Raw genomic sequence first — 19743 nt, 5'->3', positions numbered from 1 at the left:
AATTCAACATACCAGCAGTTGAATTCACTGGAAAAAATATGAAAATTAAACAAGAATATGCAATATTTCCAGCTGATAAAAAGGAAATTTTAGTAGTTTTTAGCAGACTTAAATATCCAGAGATGTGTGATAAGTTATTAAATTATTTTATATTTATGTTTGACCACTTTCTCCAGGATCCAAAATGGAGTAGGTAAAACAGAAAGCAGCCCCAAAACAGCTATTTTACTTTAAGAAGGTGTTTTTCTGCACCCTTGTGGTAGATGTGTGCTAATCTAACCTGTCTGAGTTGGGGACTGCTGGTGGAAGGCTTATTGTGTGCTTTCCAGATTGGTAGTGAGCTTAAAACCTGTTTCCCTTTGCTTGTATTTAAGCCTTGCATTTGTGCAAGCTTTGGCATAGATACTCAGATGTGCTTGTCATTTGGCGACTTTGCTATTGATTGCTAAGAATCTGCTTTCTCCTGGGGCAATCCACTACTGAAAAGACAAAAAAGTATTTTTTGCTCCTCTCTTATATACTGTCACTGTCCTTTAGCAGTTTCTTAAGCTATTTCCTGTTATTTTTAGTCAATGTGAGGATGAATGACCTGAGATGTACCTCACTGAAGAGATAACATGACTGAGCTTTCAGATTATGTATCACAGGTAGGTATAAGCCTAGCTTTAAGCAGCATTTTACCTTCTCCAAGGATGATGCCACAATACAAACAAAAAATGATTGACTTTAACAATTGGCTTAGCTTCTAGTGTCAGTCCAAGGGAATCCAATGTCTGTCAGCCTGGGAAGAAATGCTTGACAGGTCATGCTGCTTTGGCGGAGATGGTCTGCACCTGTCTCCTCTAGGCTTTCAGATGCTTGCAAAGGCATTAGCACCCAATAGGGTACCTTTTTTAGGCAGTGTCAAAATAACCAACCTCCCAACATAACAAAATCCTCTCTAGATAAACTCAAGGTATTGCTGCTTAATGCTAGGTGTTTAAACAAGAAACTGCACTTCTTGGAAGCACTCCTCACTTTGGAAGATGCTGACATCTGTGCAGTCACCAAGACATGGTTCAAATGCATGGAAAGCACCCCAGCCATGCAGGGCAACAATCCCTTACATACATTCAGACTACAAACTGAGCATGAAGGAACCAAAGGAGGAGGTGTATCCATCTTTATTAAGGATAAGTACACCTCGAGACTGGTCAATCAGTATGACTCTCTTGAGCTACTCTATGTCCAATTAACTAAAGCCCCCTACCACATGTTAACTAGCCATAGGTCCCCCACCATGAAACAGGAAAGGCATACTGCATACCTAGACTTACTGAAGTCATTTGCCATACAGCCCTTACTCATGGGTGATTTTAATTATCCTACCATCAACTAGGAAACATACATGACCACAAACATTCTGGCTTAGAGGTTCTTGGACTTTATCAATGTAAATGCTCTGGAATGGCTAGTCGGCACACCTGTAAGAGGCTCAAATGTCCTGGACATAGTACTCATTAAAATGGGAGTGCCTTGCACCCCCCCATGTAATGTCCTTCCTGGTAAGACTGGAACATAAATCAGTCTTGTTCAGCGTAATTATAAAACCAAATACCCCATCAAGCCCAAAAACACTTAAGAAGTTTTCAAAGACAAATTACCACCTACTATGTGATGGTATAAGACGTTTCAAAGCCCTCTTGAATGCATATAACATGGACTCCTATGCAGAGGTGTGCACTGATGCCCTGTATAACCACTTAAGCAGTTGTATAGAATCGGCTGTATTTAACTGGATTAAAACGAGGTCTCATCAAAAAAATAAGCCACCCTAGTAGACCCCTAGTATAACAGATTATACTACAAGAGATACAAGAGAAAGAATCTAATGCCAAAGAACAAGAGTGAACCGGCTCAGCAGAGGAAGAAATCCCTCTCTAGCTTAAACAAACAAATCAGAGATCTTGTCAAGTCCTCCAAAGCTAATTATGAAGCAAAAATAGCCTCCATGGCTAAGGATAATCACAAGGCATTCTTTAACTACATCCGAAATCTAAAAGGGAATGCCCAGCTAAGTGCTGAACTGGTTGCAAATGGCACCATCCATACTCAGCTGGCGATAACAGCCAACCTGCAAGCTGACAGATTTGGAGCAAACTTCACCCCAATCCCCTTCAGTGATCCCCCAAAGTACACTTTCCACCATTCCTCAGCCTATTATCTCAAGAGAGCAGGTCATATCAGCACTCACCAAAGCCAAAATCACAGCATCGATGGGATCAGACAACATCCCAGGTTGCCTTTTGAACAACTTAAAACATGACCTAGCAGACCTACTTGGATCGCTGTTTAACCACAGCCTGTAAACTGGCTATGTTTAAAGCAGAATGGAGGACAGTAACAATAATCCCTCTGCACAAAGGGGAAACCATCAACAGACACTAGGAATTATAGGCCCATAAGCTTGACTAGCCTCATCTGTAAGGCCAAGTAAAGAATCATTATGGACCTTATTAACAAGGACATAGGTAATCTCCAAACGTCTGGACCCAACCCAGTTCGGAGTCATTAGAGGTCGAGCATGCCTGTTCAACATGTTTGACTTCATCAAGAAAGTCACCAAGGCCATGGATGAGGGAAAGACAGTGCATACTGCCTATCTCGATCTAGCCAAGACATTTCACGCAATCCCCACTCAAGTATTATAGATAAGCTCTCCCAATTGAGAATTAACTCCTGCATCACTAGATGAGTAGCCACCTGGCTCACCAAAAGAACGCATACTGTCAAAGTGGGTGACTAGTCAAAATATTAGTCACCAGTGGCATAACACAGGGTCCTGTGCAGGGCTCCTTACTGTTTGGAATTTATTTCTCATATGTCTAGGCAAATTTGAACAGCCTGTGGCTGACCAAGTTCACTGATGATTACAACGTGGGAACAATTGCTGAGTCCCCTAACAATGTTAATATGCTGCAGACAGTTTTAACACAAACAAACGATTGGTGCAAAAGCCATGGATTAAAGCTAAATGCAAAAAAAAAAATGCATTACTATTCCCTTTGGGGAAGCTGACATCCCTGCTAATTACATTATAGACAGCACACCGCTAAGTGCAGATCAAGTGGTATGTGATCTGGGTACTCAGGGTGATAGCAAGCTGGACTTTGACCACCATGTATCCACAGTACTGAGGAAATCCTACTATGTGGCACATATTAGAATTAAAGGCATCACATCTAGAGCTAAGGATGTTACAATTCCATTATACGTGGCCCTCATCAGACCAATAATTGAGTATAATGTTCCCTTTTGCATGTACCTCACCAGACACCTGCAACAACTGGAGGGACCACAAAGGTTTCTTACCATGAAATTACAGGGTACACAAAACAAGTCTTACTCAGAAAGACTAAAAGCCCTGTTACTGTATTCTGTCTCTGGCAGGTTGCTAAGGGGTGACCTGTGCCTGGTTTACAGGGTAGTCTCTGACTCGGCCCTGATGGAAATGCTACACATTTGTAAATCAAACTGCAAGAGGGTCACTTGCTCCAAGGATCTTAAACTAGCCTTTGACATGAGCAGGTCATGCTGGAGAGATAGATACATCTCCCAGAGACTTGCCACTTCTCTGGAACAAACTTCCAATTCACATGAAAGAGAACCCCTTCCTGACCATCTTCAAATGCAACCTAGATCAATGGATGGGTGACCACAAATTCACTCCTGGGGTGGTGTCCATGTCCCTCCTGGATGGAGGAAGTTGGTATTAACTACCATAGCCCCTTACCTCACCTAACCACCGACATACTGGGGCATCTTGGGATAAATATGGCTAGGCTTGTAAGGGCATTACAGCTTTTAGCCTAGTAACCACCTATGAACCTATAAACCTATGAACAAGATTTGGGTCTTATTAAACACAAATAAGTCCAGCCATGGCATATTAACTATCCCTCTCAACTTTATTTTTATGCATCACCAAAAGTACAGAAATATATTTAGTGATCCCCTAATTAACAAATTGTATCATGTTGAGATTCAGAGATCTAGTGATTTATAAGATTTGCATTTTGTCAGATGCTATTTTCAAACATTTTGTTATGTGTTGAATTCTTAAGTCAAAGACAAACAGGATCTGTTGAAAAAAATATGAAAATTGTCTGAAGAGACAAGTCATTATTGGGCTATGCTAAATGTGGTATCACTTTATACCTTTACTAGACACAGTTTAGGAATGAAATCTAACACATTCATCTAGGGACAGGATTCCCATTTGAGTTTGTTTTAAACATTTTACACTTTTGTCATTACCATCATTATTTCTTATTTGATGGAGAATTCTACTTACAAATAATGATAGTGGCCCATGTATGCCAGTATAATTTTAATTTTATGAATTAAAATGAATTTTAAATAAAAAAAAAAAAAATTTGATGTGAATTTGTGCATTAGTGTATCCTTTGGGAACTACTACATTGACTATACGCCCCTAAGAGTTGACCCAGTTATTTGGGATGGGGGAACTTATATGGATGGTGACCTTGACCAGCATGTGTCCATTGTTGTAGGAAAGTACTTCTATATTGCACAGTTTATAAACAAAGGGATTGTGTCTACATCTAGGGATGTCACTCTCCCCATTTACTCCGCCCTCATTAGGTCAGTCATTGAACATAATGCCCCCTTTGGCATGTATTAGTCAGATGCATGCAACAAATGGAATGCCCACAGAGATACCTTACTAAAAGGTTACAAGGCCTAAACAACATGTCCTACATGGATCAACTCAAAGCCCACTATCCCTATACTCTGTACCCTATAGACTGCTAAAAGGTGACCTGGGTCTGGTGTACAAGGCATCCTCTGACCCAGTACTGATGGTTTTACTTCACATCATCAAGTGAAATGGCATCAGAAATACTTGGTGTAGGGCTCTAAACTTCTTCTGCAACATCACCAGAATGGTTTGGAGGGACAGGTATATCTCACAGAGGATACTGCTGTTCTGGAACAGACTCCCCATCCACATAAAACAAAGTTCATCCCTGTCCATAATCAAGTACAACTTGGAGCTATGGATGGGAAACAGAAAATTTACTCCATGAGACTCCCCAGCACTACTAATCAACAGAGTCAACTCCTAAATGCTTTATCCCATGCATGTCCCCCTAATTATCTATGGTATGATCACAGTCATTCTGATTAGGGGTACTATGGAATGATCACAGTTATTCTCATTAGGGGTAATATATAATTATCAGCCATAGGATGGGTAAGGCTTAAATTGCTCACAGGGGTAGCTAGCCTAGTACTTAACTATGAGCCTATGAATACACATATTTATTCTACTAACTTTTTATATGCATTTTTGCACTTTATGTAGATGATTTGATTTGTATTTGTAAGGGATACATAAGGACATTTAATTATTCTTTATTTTTAAATGATTATCATTTTGGTTTCATAGTTTCATGTGGCAATGTTTCCACTACAATAACATTTTATATTTGAACCTTTTTGGAATATTTGGAAAAATGATGTCATTCTTTTTTGAAAATATATTACTATGAATATACTACTTCTTGGAGATAGTCCACTTCTTCTCATCTGATAAATACTTTGCCATAGTTCAATATATTTTCCGTTTCTACATATTAGGTCCACCCTAACTGATATTGTGCTGCTTAATTGGATAACATGATATTGTGATGACACTTTCAAATATTTCACCAACTCAGTCTACGTTTTGTTAGAATCATGTTAGAAACCTTCAGATTATGATCTCTTCCTATAAGCTCACATCCAATAAGTTCTTACAAAAGGAACAGCATGTTTAAATGTTATAATTGTGCCATATGCAAATATGCTTTGGAAACAAAAGGAATGAATTCTTAATAGTTATAAACATAACATTAATCAATTCTGTAAGTATTCTACAACTGATCTAGTGCATAGCATTAAATGTGATTATTTCTCCTAAAGATGGTATATAGTAAATCCATAAAAAATGTAAAATAAGAATTATGGAACACCTTAGAGACATACAGTATAACTTTGAAATTAGATTGGTTGCTCAGAATGTAAGTGAGAGCTTTCAGGGGATGCTTATCATTTGAAGTATTTGGTATTACATTTGGGTTGCATTGGATGCGGCAACAACACTAAGATTAATTTACTTTGCTGAAACAAGAAACAAATTTGATTTAAAGTATATGGGGTATTGAGACTAGTTTAGTGAAACAAGAAGAAAGGGTGATTTTAAAGTACAATCCTTTATACCCACTGAGTATGAGTCATGATTTGGACTGTGGATACTTGATATAATGACTGGTAATGGAATTGAATGATTGCTGCTAATTATTGTAATTGATATCCTTTATAAATTGGACCTTTGTCACCCCTCTGATTTTTTTTTTTGCCACGGCACCAGGGTACCTGATATGAATAAGATGTTTTTTTTCAGCATTCCAATGTTTATTGGTACATTATAATACAATTGCTAGTTGCTATTTTTCCTTATTTTTAACAAGATACTATATTCTCTGCCAACGTCTCATTTAAATTTTATCTACTACCCACTATTTCCTTGTGCTAGCTACTATTTTTTCCTCATTTTTAGCACAATACTATAAATTCTTTTCCCACATCACATTTAAATTCTACATTCTTCCCAGTAATTCCTTATATTTCCTTTCAGCAATATGACTTGTACTCATGTCTTACTGCTTTGGAAGGATTTTCATATTTCTCTATATCAAGTCATTTCTAATCAACAGCACCAAAAAAGCTAATTTTAATATTTCTCTTCAATAACATATACATTCTTTTCAACATATTGTGCTTGCATTTATCCATGTTATAGAAATGTTTTTTTTTTTCTAGCGCCGACTCTACATGATTGATTTAAAGCAGGACAGTGCTTGAATGTTTGATCTAGTGTTTATAACCACACCTAGTGCAACCTGTACTTAGCATGATATGACTGATCTGGTTTCAAACCTTAATCCTCAGATGGTGTTCTTTATCACATTCATTAAATTTTCAGCATATCTTGCCTTTGCTTTTCATTTTAGCTGTATTTGACTGAGGTTCTATTTTCCAAGCATTCAGTTTTTTCATTGAATTTTCTTAATGTTATACTAGTAATATCACTTTCTCTGCTTTGATCTGCAGCTTTAGGTATGGTAGGACCAGTGTGTTCTCCTCCTGACCCCTTCCGTTTCACTCTCCCTCTGTTGTATGAGCCTCGTCCTTGCACATGTTGGGGAGTGCCTATCGGGAAAGGGTCAGGTGTCACAGCTCTATCATCAGTCAAATGTGGATTGAGGGGTATGTTAGAAATTTTCCTTCTAACCACTGATTCTATGTTTGAGCCAGAAAGTACACAGTTATCCATATTCTTATCAACTACCCTGTTAAAAACACTACTATTGTTCACTTCATTAGAAACAGCATCAGAAACAACATGAATTTCTGTAACTGCAACCACTTCATCCTTATTACTAGTAGATTCTATTGCATTACTAGTTATCATTAATTCATTTATTCTATTACTTGAATTATTAGATGAGTGTGAAGTAGGAAAAACACTTCCTTCATTATTGTTACTACTAATCCCATTATTGTTCCTAGGCCAAGTGAAGACATGGCCTAATTTAAAGTCTCTGGTGTCTCTATTAATCTTGGACTTTTTCTGCTCCAACAGTCTCCTTTCATAGATGTTTACATTGTCCAACAGTTTATCCATTGCACGTTCAACTCTAGCACCTGAATACTTAGAAAAAATACCTTGCTGTTGTCTAGTCAAATTATTCCTTAATTTCTCCTCTTCTGGGTTGAAAAACTCATTCAGCAGTCTCATATATTTAAAGCTAAGCTCCAAATTTAATTGCTGCCATTGATACAGTAAGCTAGGATACAAATTACCTGTCATCAGCATCTTGAGAATGCGCAGCCCCCTCAGCACTATCTTCCTGCTTAAACAGGCTTCAAAGTGCTGGCGCTGCAATTGCATACGTTTCAACTTCAAAATGTCCAACTCCAGTCTGTTTAACTAGTCGTCCAGCCCAACAAAGTCATTAGAATTATCTTCATCAACACCATCCATAGGTTCGTAAGAAGAAAGTAAATTGTCATTACCAGCTAAACTCGTGCGAAAACATTCAGCAAGACCAAATGATGTATCACGACCTCGTAGAGTATACGGTAATTCAATCGGATCACTTCCTGTGTCAGTCATGCTCCCTCGGTGCAGTAAACGTAAAAACAAAATTAGAAAAAATAGTAATAAGCAGATGCCACACCAGAGGGTAAAGGCACCTGTGGACGCAAATAACTGGATAGTCAACAAATATAAAAGTTCGGTCATCCACAGGAACCAAGCACTATATCTCACAGGCGTAAATATAAAAATGTAAAAGCAGCAAATCCAAACAATGATTCCAGACAACTAAGATTGTGCAGCTATGGTGCAAGAATACGCGAACTAGGCAACAAAGTTCTGGCTTTATTGTATTTGTAAGCGCTTTCACCTTTCGGCTTCTTCAGACATTTATAATAAAAATCTTGCCATTTAAATACTATACAAGTACATTTCATTGGCCAGACAGATAAACACATCACTAAATTAAAAATACACGTATTAAAGAAATATCTAGCCACTTAGTTCAAAAACATATATATTTTTGAGTTGAATTTAAATTTTTATACTAATACCAATTGTCAAAGTGAGCATGTGGTTTATTTAGCTAGATGCATCTCATGTGTATCTTTCTATATAGGTAAAACTAATAGAAAATTCAGGGAACGCATAAGGGAACATGTCTACCACATTCGCATAGGCACCAACACCAATGCCTTAGCCAAGCATGCTATGGATAGAGGACCTAGTCACACATTCACTTTCTCAGTGATTCAAGTTTTTAAACCCAGTTTACGTGGAGGTGACATTCATACATTTACAGAAGAGAATGAGCTTAGGTGGATCATTAGATGTCAAGCAGACAGAGAGCCTGGCCTTAATGATAAAGCCTCACTTAAACCCATTTTAAGAAAGAGGAGGCCAGTAGTGTCAGCTTGAATTATTTGAATACCCACTCTTGTTCTTTATTTATTTTAGATATATACACATATGTTTATATGTTAATGGGGTTTGCATGGATGTTTGTATATATTTTGTATATTTTTGTATTTATATTTATATCTATATTTATATTCAAATATATATTTTTATGTGTCCATGAATTCATATACATTTTTTAGGATAATATTCTAGGAAGTTTTTTAATTAAAAGGTTAGATACTTTTTAAAAATATATATGTTTTTGAACTAAGTGGCTAGATATTTCTTTAATATGTGTATTTTTAATTTAGTGACGTGTTTATCTGTCTGGCCAATGAAATGTACTTGTATAGTATTTAAATGGCTAGATTTTTATTATAAATGTCTGAAGAAGCCGAAAGGTGAAAGCGCTTACAAATACAATAAAGCCAGAACTTTGTTGCCTAGTTCATGTATTCTTGCACCATAGCTGCACAATCTTAGTTGTCTGGAATCGTTGTTTGGATTTGCTGTTTTTACATTTTTATATTTACGCCTGTGAGATATAGTGCTTGGTTCCTGTGGATGACCGAACTTTTATATTTGTTGACTATCCAGTTATTTGCATCCACAGGTGCCTTTACCCTCTGGTGTGGAATGTGCTTATTACTATTTTTTCTAATTTTGTTTTTACGTTTACTGCGCCGAGGGAGCATGACTGACACAGGAAGTGATCCAATTGAATTACCGTATACTCTATGAGGTCATGATACATCGTTTGGACTTGCTGAACATTTTCGCACGAGTTTAGCTGGTAATGACAATTTACTTTCTTCTTATGAACCTATGGATGGTGTTGATGAAGATAATTCTAATGACTTTGTTGGGCTGGACGACGAGTTAAACAGACTGGAGTTGGACATTTTGAAGTTGAAACGTATGCAATTGCAGCGCCAGCACTTTGAAGCCTGTTTAAGCAAGAAGATAGTGCCGAGGGGACTGCGCATTCTCAAGATGCCGACGACAGGTAATTTGTATCCTAGCTTACTGTATCAATGGCAGCAATTAAATTTGGAGCTTAGCTTTAAATATATGAGACTGCTGAATGAGATTTTCAACCCAGAAGAGGAGAAATTAAGGAATAATTTGACTAGACAACAGCAAGGTATTTTTTCTAAGTATTCAGGTGCTAGAGTTGAACGTGCAATGGATAAACTGTTGGACAATGCAAACATCTATGAAAGGAGACTGTTGGAGCAGAAAAAGTCCAAGATTAATAGAGACACCAGAGACTTTAAATTAGGCCATGTCTTCACTTGGCCTAGGAACAATAATGGGATTAGTAGTAACAATAATGAAGGAAGTGTTTTTCCTCCTTCACACTCATCTAATAATTCAAGTAATAGAATAAATGAATTAATGATAACTAGTAATGCAATAGAATCTACTAGTAATAAGGATGAAGCGGTTGCAGTTACAGAAATTCATGTTGTTTCTGATACTGTTTCTAATGAAGCGAACAATAGTAGTGTTTTTAACAGGGTAGTTGATAAGAATATGGATAACTGTGTACTTTCTGGCTCAAACATAGAACCAGTGGTTAGAAGGAAAATTTCTAACATACCCCTCAATCCACATTTGACTGATGATAGAGCTGTGACACCTGACCCTTTCCCGATAGGCACTCCCCAACATGTGCAAGGACGAGGCTCATACAACAGAGGGAGAGTGAAACAGAAGGGGTCAGGAGGAGAACACACTGGACCCACCTTGAAGAAAATGTGGGAACAACTACCCAATCCTTAGTTATGAATTTATCTCATAAGAGTCTCACTAGGTATGAGGTAGAGGTTCTTAATAAGGGCTTATCTTTTATCCCTGCAGCTTTAGATATGTTTGGGTCATAGCCTGCCTCTTGTTTCATCATGTCTTAGACAACAGATTTGCCACAGATTGTTCTGTTTATTATTAATGAGTCATGCGCCTCACCAAATTCTGAATCTCTTGACTGTATTCTTTAGCTCAGCAACAATTTACGGGACTATTGGTGAGGTCTTTCTATGCTCACAATAATTCCTGATTTTTTTCTTAAATTACTACTCTTGTCTTTTTCCTCTTTGAGAAAAATAAAATAATTAAATACCTTTAAGGCTTCCTCCATAGTGAGGAAATGAAGAGCAATGAATCTTTTCAGATGTTTCTGTTAATCCATTTAGAATGAGGAATAAATTACATATCTGGATAGAACATTTCATGATTCTAGTTACTGGCAAAATTTTATTCTCGGCAAATAATTCTAGAAGAGTGCAGATAAGCAGCATTTCCATTGAGAGTTACGCTTACTATACTTTTGTGGGTCTGAACATAGGGTCTGTTGAAAGTAAATCTATTTCTTCATTTTGCAGGCAGATTTTTCTTCAGTTCTGGAAGATACTTAACCACTCTGACACCATATTGTATTGCAAAACTGAAATAGCTCTGAGGCACAGCAGATGTGGTTTAGTCTCTCTGATTCCTATATTCTAACTACATTTCCTGTAAGAAATATGTACAGCAAAACATGCAAATCCCTCTAGCTAGTTCATAACCCTTAAAGGTGTACAACTCATAGAGAACTGTAATTATAGTTACCATGGTATCACAGTAGCAAGTTGATGGTGCAGAACAGGTGAGGAGAGGTTTTTATTTATTTACATGAATCCTTTGGTGGCATCAAAGGCTCAAATTACTACTCCATCTCCCGTCACATCTCTCTACAAACTCATCTGTCTTTCATCTATGTTCCAGCCATCCATTTTCTATTCATCCCCCTTTGAGTTTTCTGCACGAACCATACTACAACTGACATAACAATAATGTTTGCTTCCATGCTGCCACTCCATAACCATCATTACCTGCACTTTGACTCACTGCCCCCTCTCACCTCTACCTCTTTTGCCTATATTTCCAGCTTTTTTTCATCTTTAGTAGCATATAAATGTAAATATTAACAGTTTCTCCTGCCTCTGTACTGCAAAGGAAGGGTGCTCTGACTGCTTGGACAAATGGACTATGATTAGTACCCCCCAGTACTAGAAGACACAGGCACAGAGGGGCAAGACAAAAGGAAGTTATCCCACTTGCCTCTTCTTGGAGTGAGAAGGGCAGTGTGCACTAGAGGGGCCCATAAAGTGGATGCAATTGCCCTGGTGGAGATAGGGAAACCACCATTCATGCTTGGAGATGGTGGGAAGTTTGCTTGATGGGACCATCCCTTGTAGAAATAAAGGAAAATCCATCATAGACAGCCAATTCTATGTCCCTACCCTTGCACTAGTAAGTGTTCACAGAGGTGTAGGGCTGTAGCAAAAATATGAACAATCCCTTATGGCTTCATTAATCATGACGTCTTACAGTCAACCCTCACTCCAGTGATGGAGAATGAATGAACCAACTGACCAGGAAGGAGATGATGTTCAGCAGGTAGTGGGTTCAAAATGAGAAAAAATGCATGATTTGCTTCTTCATAAGTGCAGTACTTCTCTCTCTCCCCCCTAGTACTGTTGTTTGCTAACTTGTCATACCTGCACAGCTCCAGTCTACTTATGTGTCACTAAAGTTCCCTGTCTCTCACAGCACATTAGTCTGTGTCAAGTCTGAAACATCAGGCCTTATCACCAGGGATTTAGATAAGCTTAAATGCAATGCTCTCATCTGAAATCCTTCTTTGCTAGACCAAAGTAGCTTAAGCCAAATCCAAAATGTACACCTCACACAAGTATTCTCTGCTATTATCAAAATGCAACACTAATCTCTGTATCATGTTGTAAAAACTACTGTTAGTTACCTTAAACTGTTCTTCTATAGAGTTATCAAACCAACACCCCATACACACACACACACACACACACACACACACACACACACACACACACACACACACACACACACACACACACACACACACACGCCCCTAACCAAAATATGCACTAGACCCTCAGATTCATGAAACTGTGATCAAATTACATGCCACTGACTATTTCTAATTATAGTAAATACAATTCCTACTTCAGATTGACCAGTCTATTTCTTTACATCCATTTTTCTATATTATCCTTAACAATTATTTTGTCCCATTTTAGTCAGTAAACTCTTTCCTTCCTACACTCAGCCAGTGCCATGAAGACATCATATCCAAGGCATTGCCAATTTATATCAACCTCAGTTAACTATGAATGCTACTGAATCTGCATTCTCTAAACTTGGTCCACTAGCGTGGCACTCTATCGACCCTACAACCCACAGTGGATCTATCGAAACTCATTTAAGAAATCCCTACCTGATCACTTCTAAACCTCCAAACAGAATGGTTGTTTTAATTAAACCCAGCCTGCCAAGCTCAAGCCCATTAAATCGTGTCTTGCTACCTTGCATTATTTTGTGATCACTATTATAAGACATATCATCTGCAGTAAATATTGCAAATTATTGCTCACCCTTCCTTTTATTATTGCCTCCTCACTAATGCCTTTTTTCTCATAACATCATGCCATCTCACATTATTATTTTACTAGTAGCATTCCTCAGTAATACTTTTCTATCATAACATCATACGTTTATCACAGTTATTTTCCTTTTTGTTATCCATTGTAATTGCTGTCAGTTTTTTCTTGTGACTGCTTTCCCACATCAGTAAACATATTCTTCCATTTTATTCATGTTTATATTGAAGGTTTATAATTTACATGATATTTCATATAAATAACCAAAGATAACATTTTCTTTTGGGATTGGGATCTTTTGGGATCCATTTGCGATTGTTCCTCCTGCCATTTTGCTATATTTCTTTGTGTTTTTTTGGCTTTTCTTGTACTTAACATTTTCTTTTGTTAAGAGAACTGGAATAGTGTTTACTGACTTCCTTTGTGTTCACAATTGTTGAAGCTTTGTAAATTTAAAATCAAGATTAATGCATTTTAGTAAACACAAGGATCATTTAATTCTGTAAAAAAAAAAACCTGAGAAATGTCTGCTGCATCTATTCATGGCATCTTTAATTTGTTTACTCCTCTGCACGTACAGCAAATTTACAGTCACTTCATACCTCACAGAACAATGTCTGTGGTCATTTAATCAGCTTTTTATCACATTGTTTAAATGTCCGTCCTGCGATATGACCAGGATCATGGCTGAAAAAAGTCAGTTGACCAACTCACCTACTCAGTTGTCAGCTTAAATAAACAAACAATCACATTATTTTGGCATACAATTTATAGTAATTTGCACATCACTGTCTCTGTCATTTGAAATCCCACCAAACCTGCATGCCTTTTGAGCCCTTTGACAGATACTGAGGAACAGTAGTGATGCGTTATCTGAATAAATAAGAGAGGAAAAGAAAGAACTGCTAGGTAATATTAACCATGTAAAGCATAAGCGGTTCATAGATGAGTGCTAGGCAAATGACCCCAGGGTGCCTATTTTTACACCTACCCATACTGCCCAAACATATCTGACAGGATTTGATACCCCAGCGTTCTTTAAAGGGTTATATGTAGGCAGGGGCATGAATGGTCAAGCATTCATAGGTTCATAGGTTCATAGGTAGGGTAGGTACTAGGCCATCTGCCCAAAGGCATTTATAAGCCTAGCCGGAATGTGTTGGCTTTCGCAAAAGCTAGAGCTGTAGGAGTTTCACCTTTAAAAGAAATAACTAGTATGGGGTGGAAATGGGTCCTTTGACCAACCCTCCTTACCTGATTAAAAATCAGATGCATGCATACATACCTTCTTTACAAATAAATGAATAAATAAACAGGCAAACAAATAAATAAACACTGTAAGATATCAGTGGTGAGAAAATGGTATCCTTGTTGGAATAAAGTTTGATGTGGAAGTACACCAAACTAAATGCAGTAAAAGCCAGAGTAATAATGGATAGCAAAGTAATACAGTAAATATTATATATATATATATATATATATATATATATATATATATATATATATATATATATATATATATATAGTGATGCTATATAGGGTACTATTGTCATATAAACTAGAGACAACAGCATTGTAGATTTTCACAGACAGGTAAAGGTGGACCACGATCACACAGCAATCTTTTTTGATAAATACTTTGTGTCAGAAAACTACATGGTATTATATGACAATGAATAATAATAAATGGTAGGATTTAGGTATGTGTTGGTAGGATGGTGATTCAAGTAGTTAGTTTGGATTTTTGATTTGATTTTGGATACTAGAAAAAAAGATTTTGGACATGTGATAGCAGCCATATGCTACTTTTAAAAAGATAATGCCTTTTGTACTGCACACACACATCCCTTGAACCCTCCTACTGCCTGTTTCGTATCTGGCCCTTTCTTAGGTAGGGTTTCCCAAGTATTCCATATTATTCATCTATTATTCACTTCTCAGAGATATTTTTCATTTTTGTTTTCCTTTTTCATGAAAATGACCTGCTTTGTCACATTTATCGTATACAGAGAAATCCAGCCTCTTGATTCTAAGTTGTACCTCTTGCTTGTAGTGGGAATGTAGGGTTATGAAGCTGGGGCCTGCTGTTACTCATAGTGTGGGGGCTGCTACTAGCAGCCCCATGTCTAGCTGGATTGTCAGTTTGTGTTAGACTGACTGATATCATGGCTTTGGATATGACTTACTGCTACTGAGTTTGTGCCTTTCTGCATACACTGTTTGAAAGACTCCTCAGGATATTGATACAGGTGCATTCTGTTTGATGTGCTTGTACATTCTTTTATGTGCTGTTAATTAAAAGGTAGACAGAACATTTAAGAACAAGCCTGCCATAGTTACTGAAGGCTGATAAGAAAATGAACCCCATGAGTCACATCCATAGCATTGTTTCATGCAAGGTGTCACAATACAGAGTTCAGCTTGTATGGTCTGATTATTCGATTATTTTAGTCTTATCTTGTTACCACCATGTAAACAGTTGGTATCTGTCCATTAATATTCCCTTTGTTTAACTTGTGAAACCTTTTGTGACATCCCAGTCTATTGCTATGGAAGTAATGGTGATAGCAGCAAGAATCGACTTTCAACTCTTACAGGAAGAAGACAGCACGGATGGATGACACAGCCAGTAATAGAAATGCTTGCTTCAAAACATTTGACCTCAAAGGTAGTACATAAATAAAATAAAATAAAATAAATAATAAAAGGTATTACATCATGTCTGTGCTCCAGTGTGTTTGTGTTAACACTCAACCTCAGGAATATATAATTATAGTGAAGAATACATCTCTTAGCATAAACAATAGATTCTGTTTAACACTGTCAGTCATGACCATAACTGTACACTGTTTAATCGAGAGTACTCAATTCATAACAAATGTTGTACTTAGCTATATATGGGAATATATTTACATGTATTTCATGTCCTTTACATTTTGGCAAGTTTACACACCTGGTCATTCAATGTCTGAGTTGTAACCGACTGAAGAGTGTGGATTCTATGTGCCTTATTCTTTTTTTTCCTGAATTAGTAGCCCCACTTGTGGATCCTAAGGACATCTTGAGGACTCGGCCTTCTTTGCTTTCATGTGGGGGGAGGTTTCTTTTATATAGAAGCATCATTGATGACTTCTCTCCTAATCTTCGCTGGGCCATAGTCAAAACTTTGTATCACTCTATGCCACTGGAGTGGCTGTGTACCTTATTCTTAAGGGCATGTGGGTGCTGGCTAGGGTTCCTGGGATGTCTGGTGTTAAATGTCCTGTTTTATCTTTACATGATTTCTATACATCATAAGGAGGAATCTGATTTCTTTGTCAGCGTGTAGCAACAACATGACTTCAAGGACTCTGTGTGGGAACATGAGATGTTCTGCCAGTAATATCATGTACTAATTCAAAAGTCCTACTGTAAAACCAGAACAATACTTTTTTCACCTTGATCACGATTGATACTTTATAGCTCTAATGTGGTAGTATCTGTCTTGTCATATTAAGGAATCTCGTAGCATTCTCATAGAAAATGTAAGCATACATTATTACTCTCACTGACTTGTATGCATGTGATAGATGACCAATATAATTTCTGCTACCTGTACAGCCACTGGACTGTTTCATATTTTTACTGATACACTGCCAGGTTGTGAGCATTTCTGAGGTACTCTGATTTTAACTTCTATCCCTGTCATTAGACACGATTCCCTTAACAGTGCACCTTTTTTGGATGGATTGGGAATTTATGCAAAGTATGGCTGTATATACGTAATGCACTGAGTATGTTGCTTTGTTTATTTTCAGGTATGAGGTGGTAGAAACTAAATGTGATGAATGATGTCAAAACTGTAAACAGCAACAATATGAACTGATAACATCAGTACAGCTGAATAAGTTTGACACCATGTATTTCATGTATAATTTATAAAGTAGGTTTCAACCATAGATGCTCTTTGTACAATATAAGCATTATGGAGCACATCATAAGATGTCATATAAACAGTACAAACAAGGGGAAAAAAGCAACAATGTGATTAGGTTATCTTAAAAAGTTTACAGGTTAAGAGAAGGACCAGACATTTTCTTAACTGGGCCTTAAGAGTTTCGATAATAAGAGAATATAAACGATCGGAGGAGTTTTCATAACTGAGGAACATTCAACTACAGCAGCATTTTCCTCTGCTTATATGCATGCCACAAATTCTTCCGTGACAAAGCCATTTTGTATCGTGTAAGGAATGCATCACCACGCACCTTTGTTCCGTTCGGACAGAAGCAGCCCATGTCCGACTTTTGGATACCATGCTGCACTACGTTTTCACAGACGAGTCATCCATTTTGAATTTTGCTCAGCAACTCTCTCGGAATATTCTGGCCATAGAATAAAAAGAACTTGATTATTGCGCAATCACTCCATCTAAAAATAGGAAATAAAAAACAGAAACTGCTGTATGATCACTTTTATATCTCTCTCTTTATTATATACATTTACAGTGCCCCCACTTTTTCAGTATTGGTGATGTTTAAGATGATTTAACCAAATGTAAGATGCTGAATTTTATTGCAAGACCCCTGTATCTCCCATGTTGGGGGACACCCCATATTCCCAATACTTACATATAATAACTCCATAGTTGTATAACAGCGGGGTAAAGAGCAATGTCCTTTAGCACTGGAAATGGCTTTCAGCATGTTTGATCTACAGGAATGGCTTTCACTAAAAGAGTGCTCAGTCTCCTAACATGCCTCCTTTATAACCATTCTGATAATGTGTGTCACAGATACTTATGGTTACATGGTAAGAAGTGACACAATTGAAATGTTTTACTAGGTTCTTGGCTTTAGTGACTGATCTACTATGTGAATATTTTCCAAAAACAGATTAAAATATAGGCAATAAAACTAATAGAGCACCTAAGCACAAGTAATATTTTGTGTGCTTTATCATTTTTCACTACATGTTTTGTACCTTACCACCCCCACTGACTTCAGCTGCCTCATTTGCTAGCTCCCATTTAGTCCCACCTTTTATTTGGCATGCTCCATCTTTGGCAGCTCCCACGTGTGACCCTCCCTGGGAGGGTATTCCTTTTTGGAGAGATCCTGCACATGGAGGCCTCCATCTGCATGTAGCAGACAGGATGGGACAAATGAGGAGTTGTTATACTAGGGCTCACGGTGAAGCTTTTCTTACATCTACCTGCTCTCCATTATGCTGACATTACCAGGTGAGCTCTGATATGTATCTCAACGATGTGGTCACCATCGATCCTTAGAGCAGTCATGCCTCATCAGACATACTCTCATATCCAGCTCAGTGACCTCCCTGATCCCTGGCTCCTGCCATGGTCATCCCCACAGAATAGCCACTTCTATCTTACCCTGCCTCTGCCATCAAGTGTCTCAGCTACTAATTGGACCCAGCTCACATCAGTCATACCCAGGACTCTATCCTTCTATGCCACTAATGCAGGCTATATTTTTGCAGTATATTAAATAATTACTGTCTTCCAGCATAATTGTTACTTTGCAATATTATCTCATATCTTACCATAATTGTTACTTATGAAGCTTATTAACCACTACACTTTAAACTTGCTGATACATCACTCCCTATTGGTATTGTTCTAACTGTCTTGGTATGAGTTGGCTACAATGTTGCTGCTGTGATGTAGAAATTGTCTACTTCACGGTTATTTTGGCATAACTTAACCTGTCAGTCATACTTAGGCATTGTTGGCTGCCATGATGTTATCTATGCTTTATTCATAATAAAGCTTAACCTGTGACGCAATTACTGTAATTTTCTGCTTGAATTCCACTGACATAGGCTGTTTAAACATTTGTACATTACATGGCAAAATATTTGCTCTTAGCATGTCTGATGTTTTATTAATCATAATTTCTCAACATTATGTTCCCTCTGTAGATCAAGCAGTGTGATGCACTTTATTGCTTCAGATGAGACCTGAATAACTGAATGGGTTTTCATCAATTCCCCCGAGGCTATACTGGCCTAGCCCTCCTTGAGTCTAGAGTAGAAACTGGGAAGGTCACAGGTATAATGGCTGCAAGACTCGGTAGCTTTGAACTTCCTATGACCTTAGTATTTGTAATATGTTGCTACTGTATCTGATGTACAAAGGAACATCCCTATTTATATAATAGTTTGTCATAGTTTATCACACTTTTTTTATTTTTTATTTTCACTTTCTTTTATCTCCATGGCAACTTGACCAACTGC

The 19743-nt window shown here is 37.5% G+C and overlaps 1 protein-coding gene across 1 annotated transcript in view; it reads right to left on the bottom strand.

Moving 5' to 3' along the window:
- The window catches only part of AHCYL2 (adenosylhomocysteinase like 2), a 1498752-nt gene extending 1480916 nt beyond the window's left edge, over positions 1-17836 (bottom strand). The window contains exon 1 of the mRNA XM_044088837.1: positions 17754-17836. Within this exon, the coding sequence (XP_043944772.1) occupies positions 17754-17783 (30 nt within the window). The 5' untranslated portion in view covers positions 17784-17836. The remainder of the gene's footprint in view (positions 1-17753) is intronic.
- Between the last annotated feature and the right edge of the window lie 1907 nt (positions 17837-19743).

This window comes from Protopterus annectens, chromosome 11.part0 (assembly GCF_019279795.1).
Source record: "Protopterus annectens isolate FY-2018-M chromosome 11.part0, PAN1.0, whole genome shotgun sequence".
Lineage (NCBI taxonomy): Eukaryota > Metazoa > Chordata > Ceratodontiformes > Protopteridae > Protopterus > Protopterus annectens.
The sequence above is the reverse complement of the archived record's forward strand: the minus strand, read 5'-3'. Positions and strand labels throughout refer to the sequence as shown.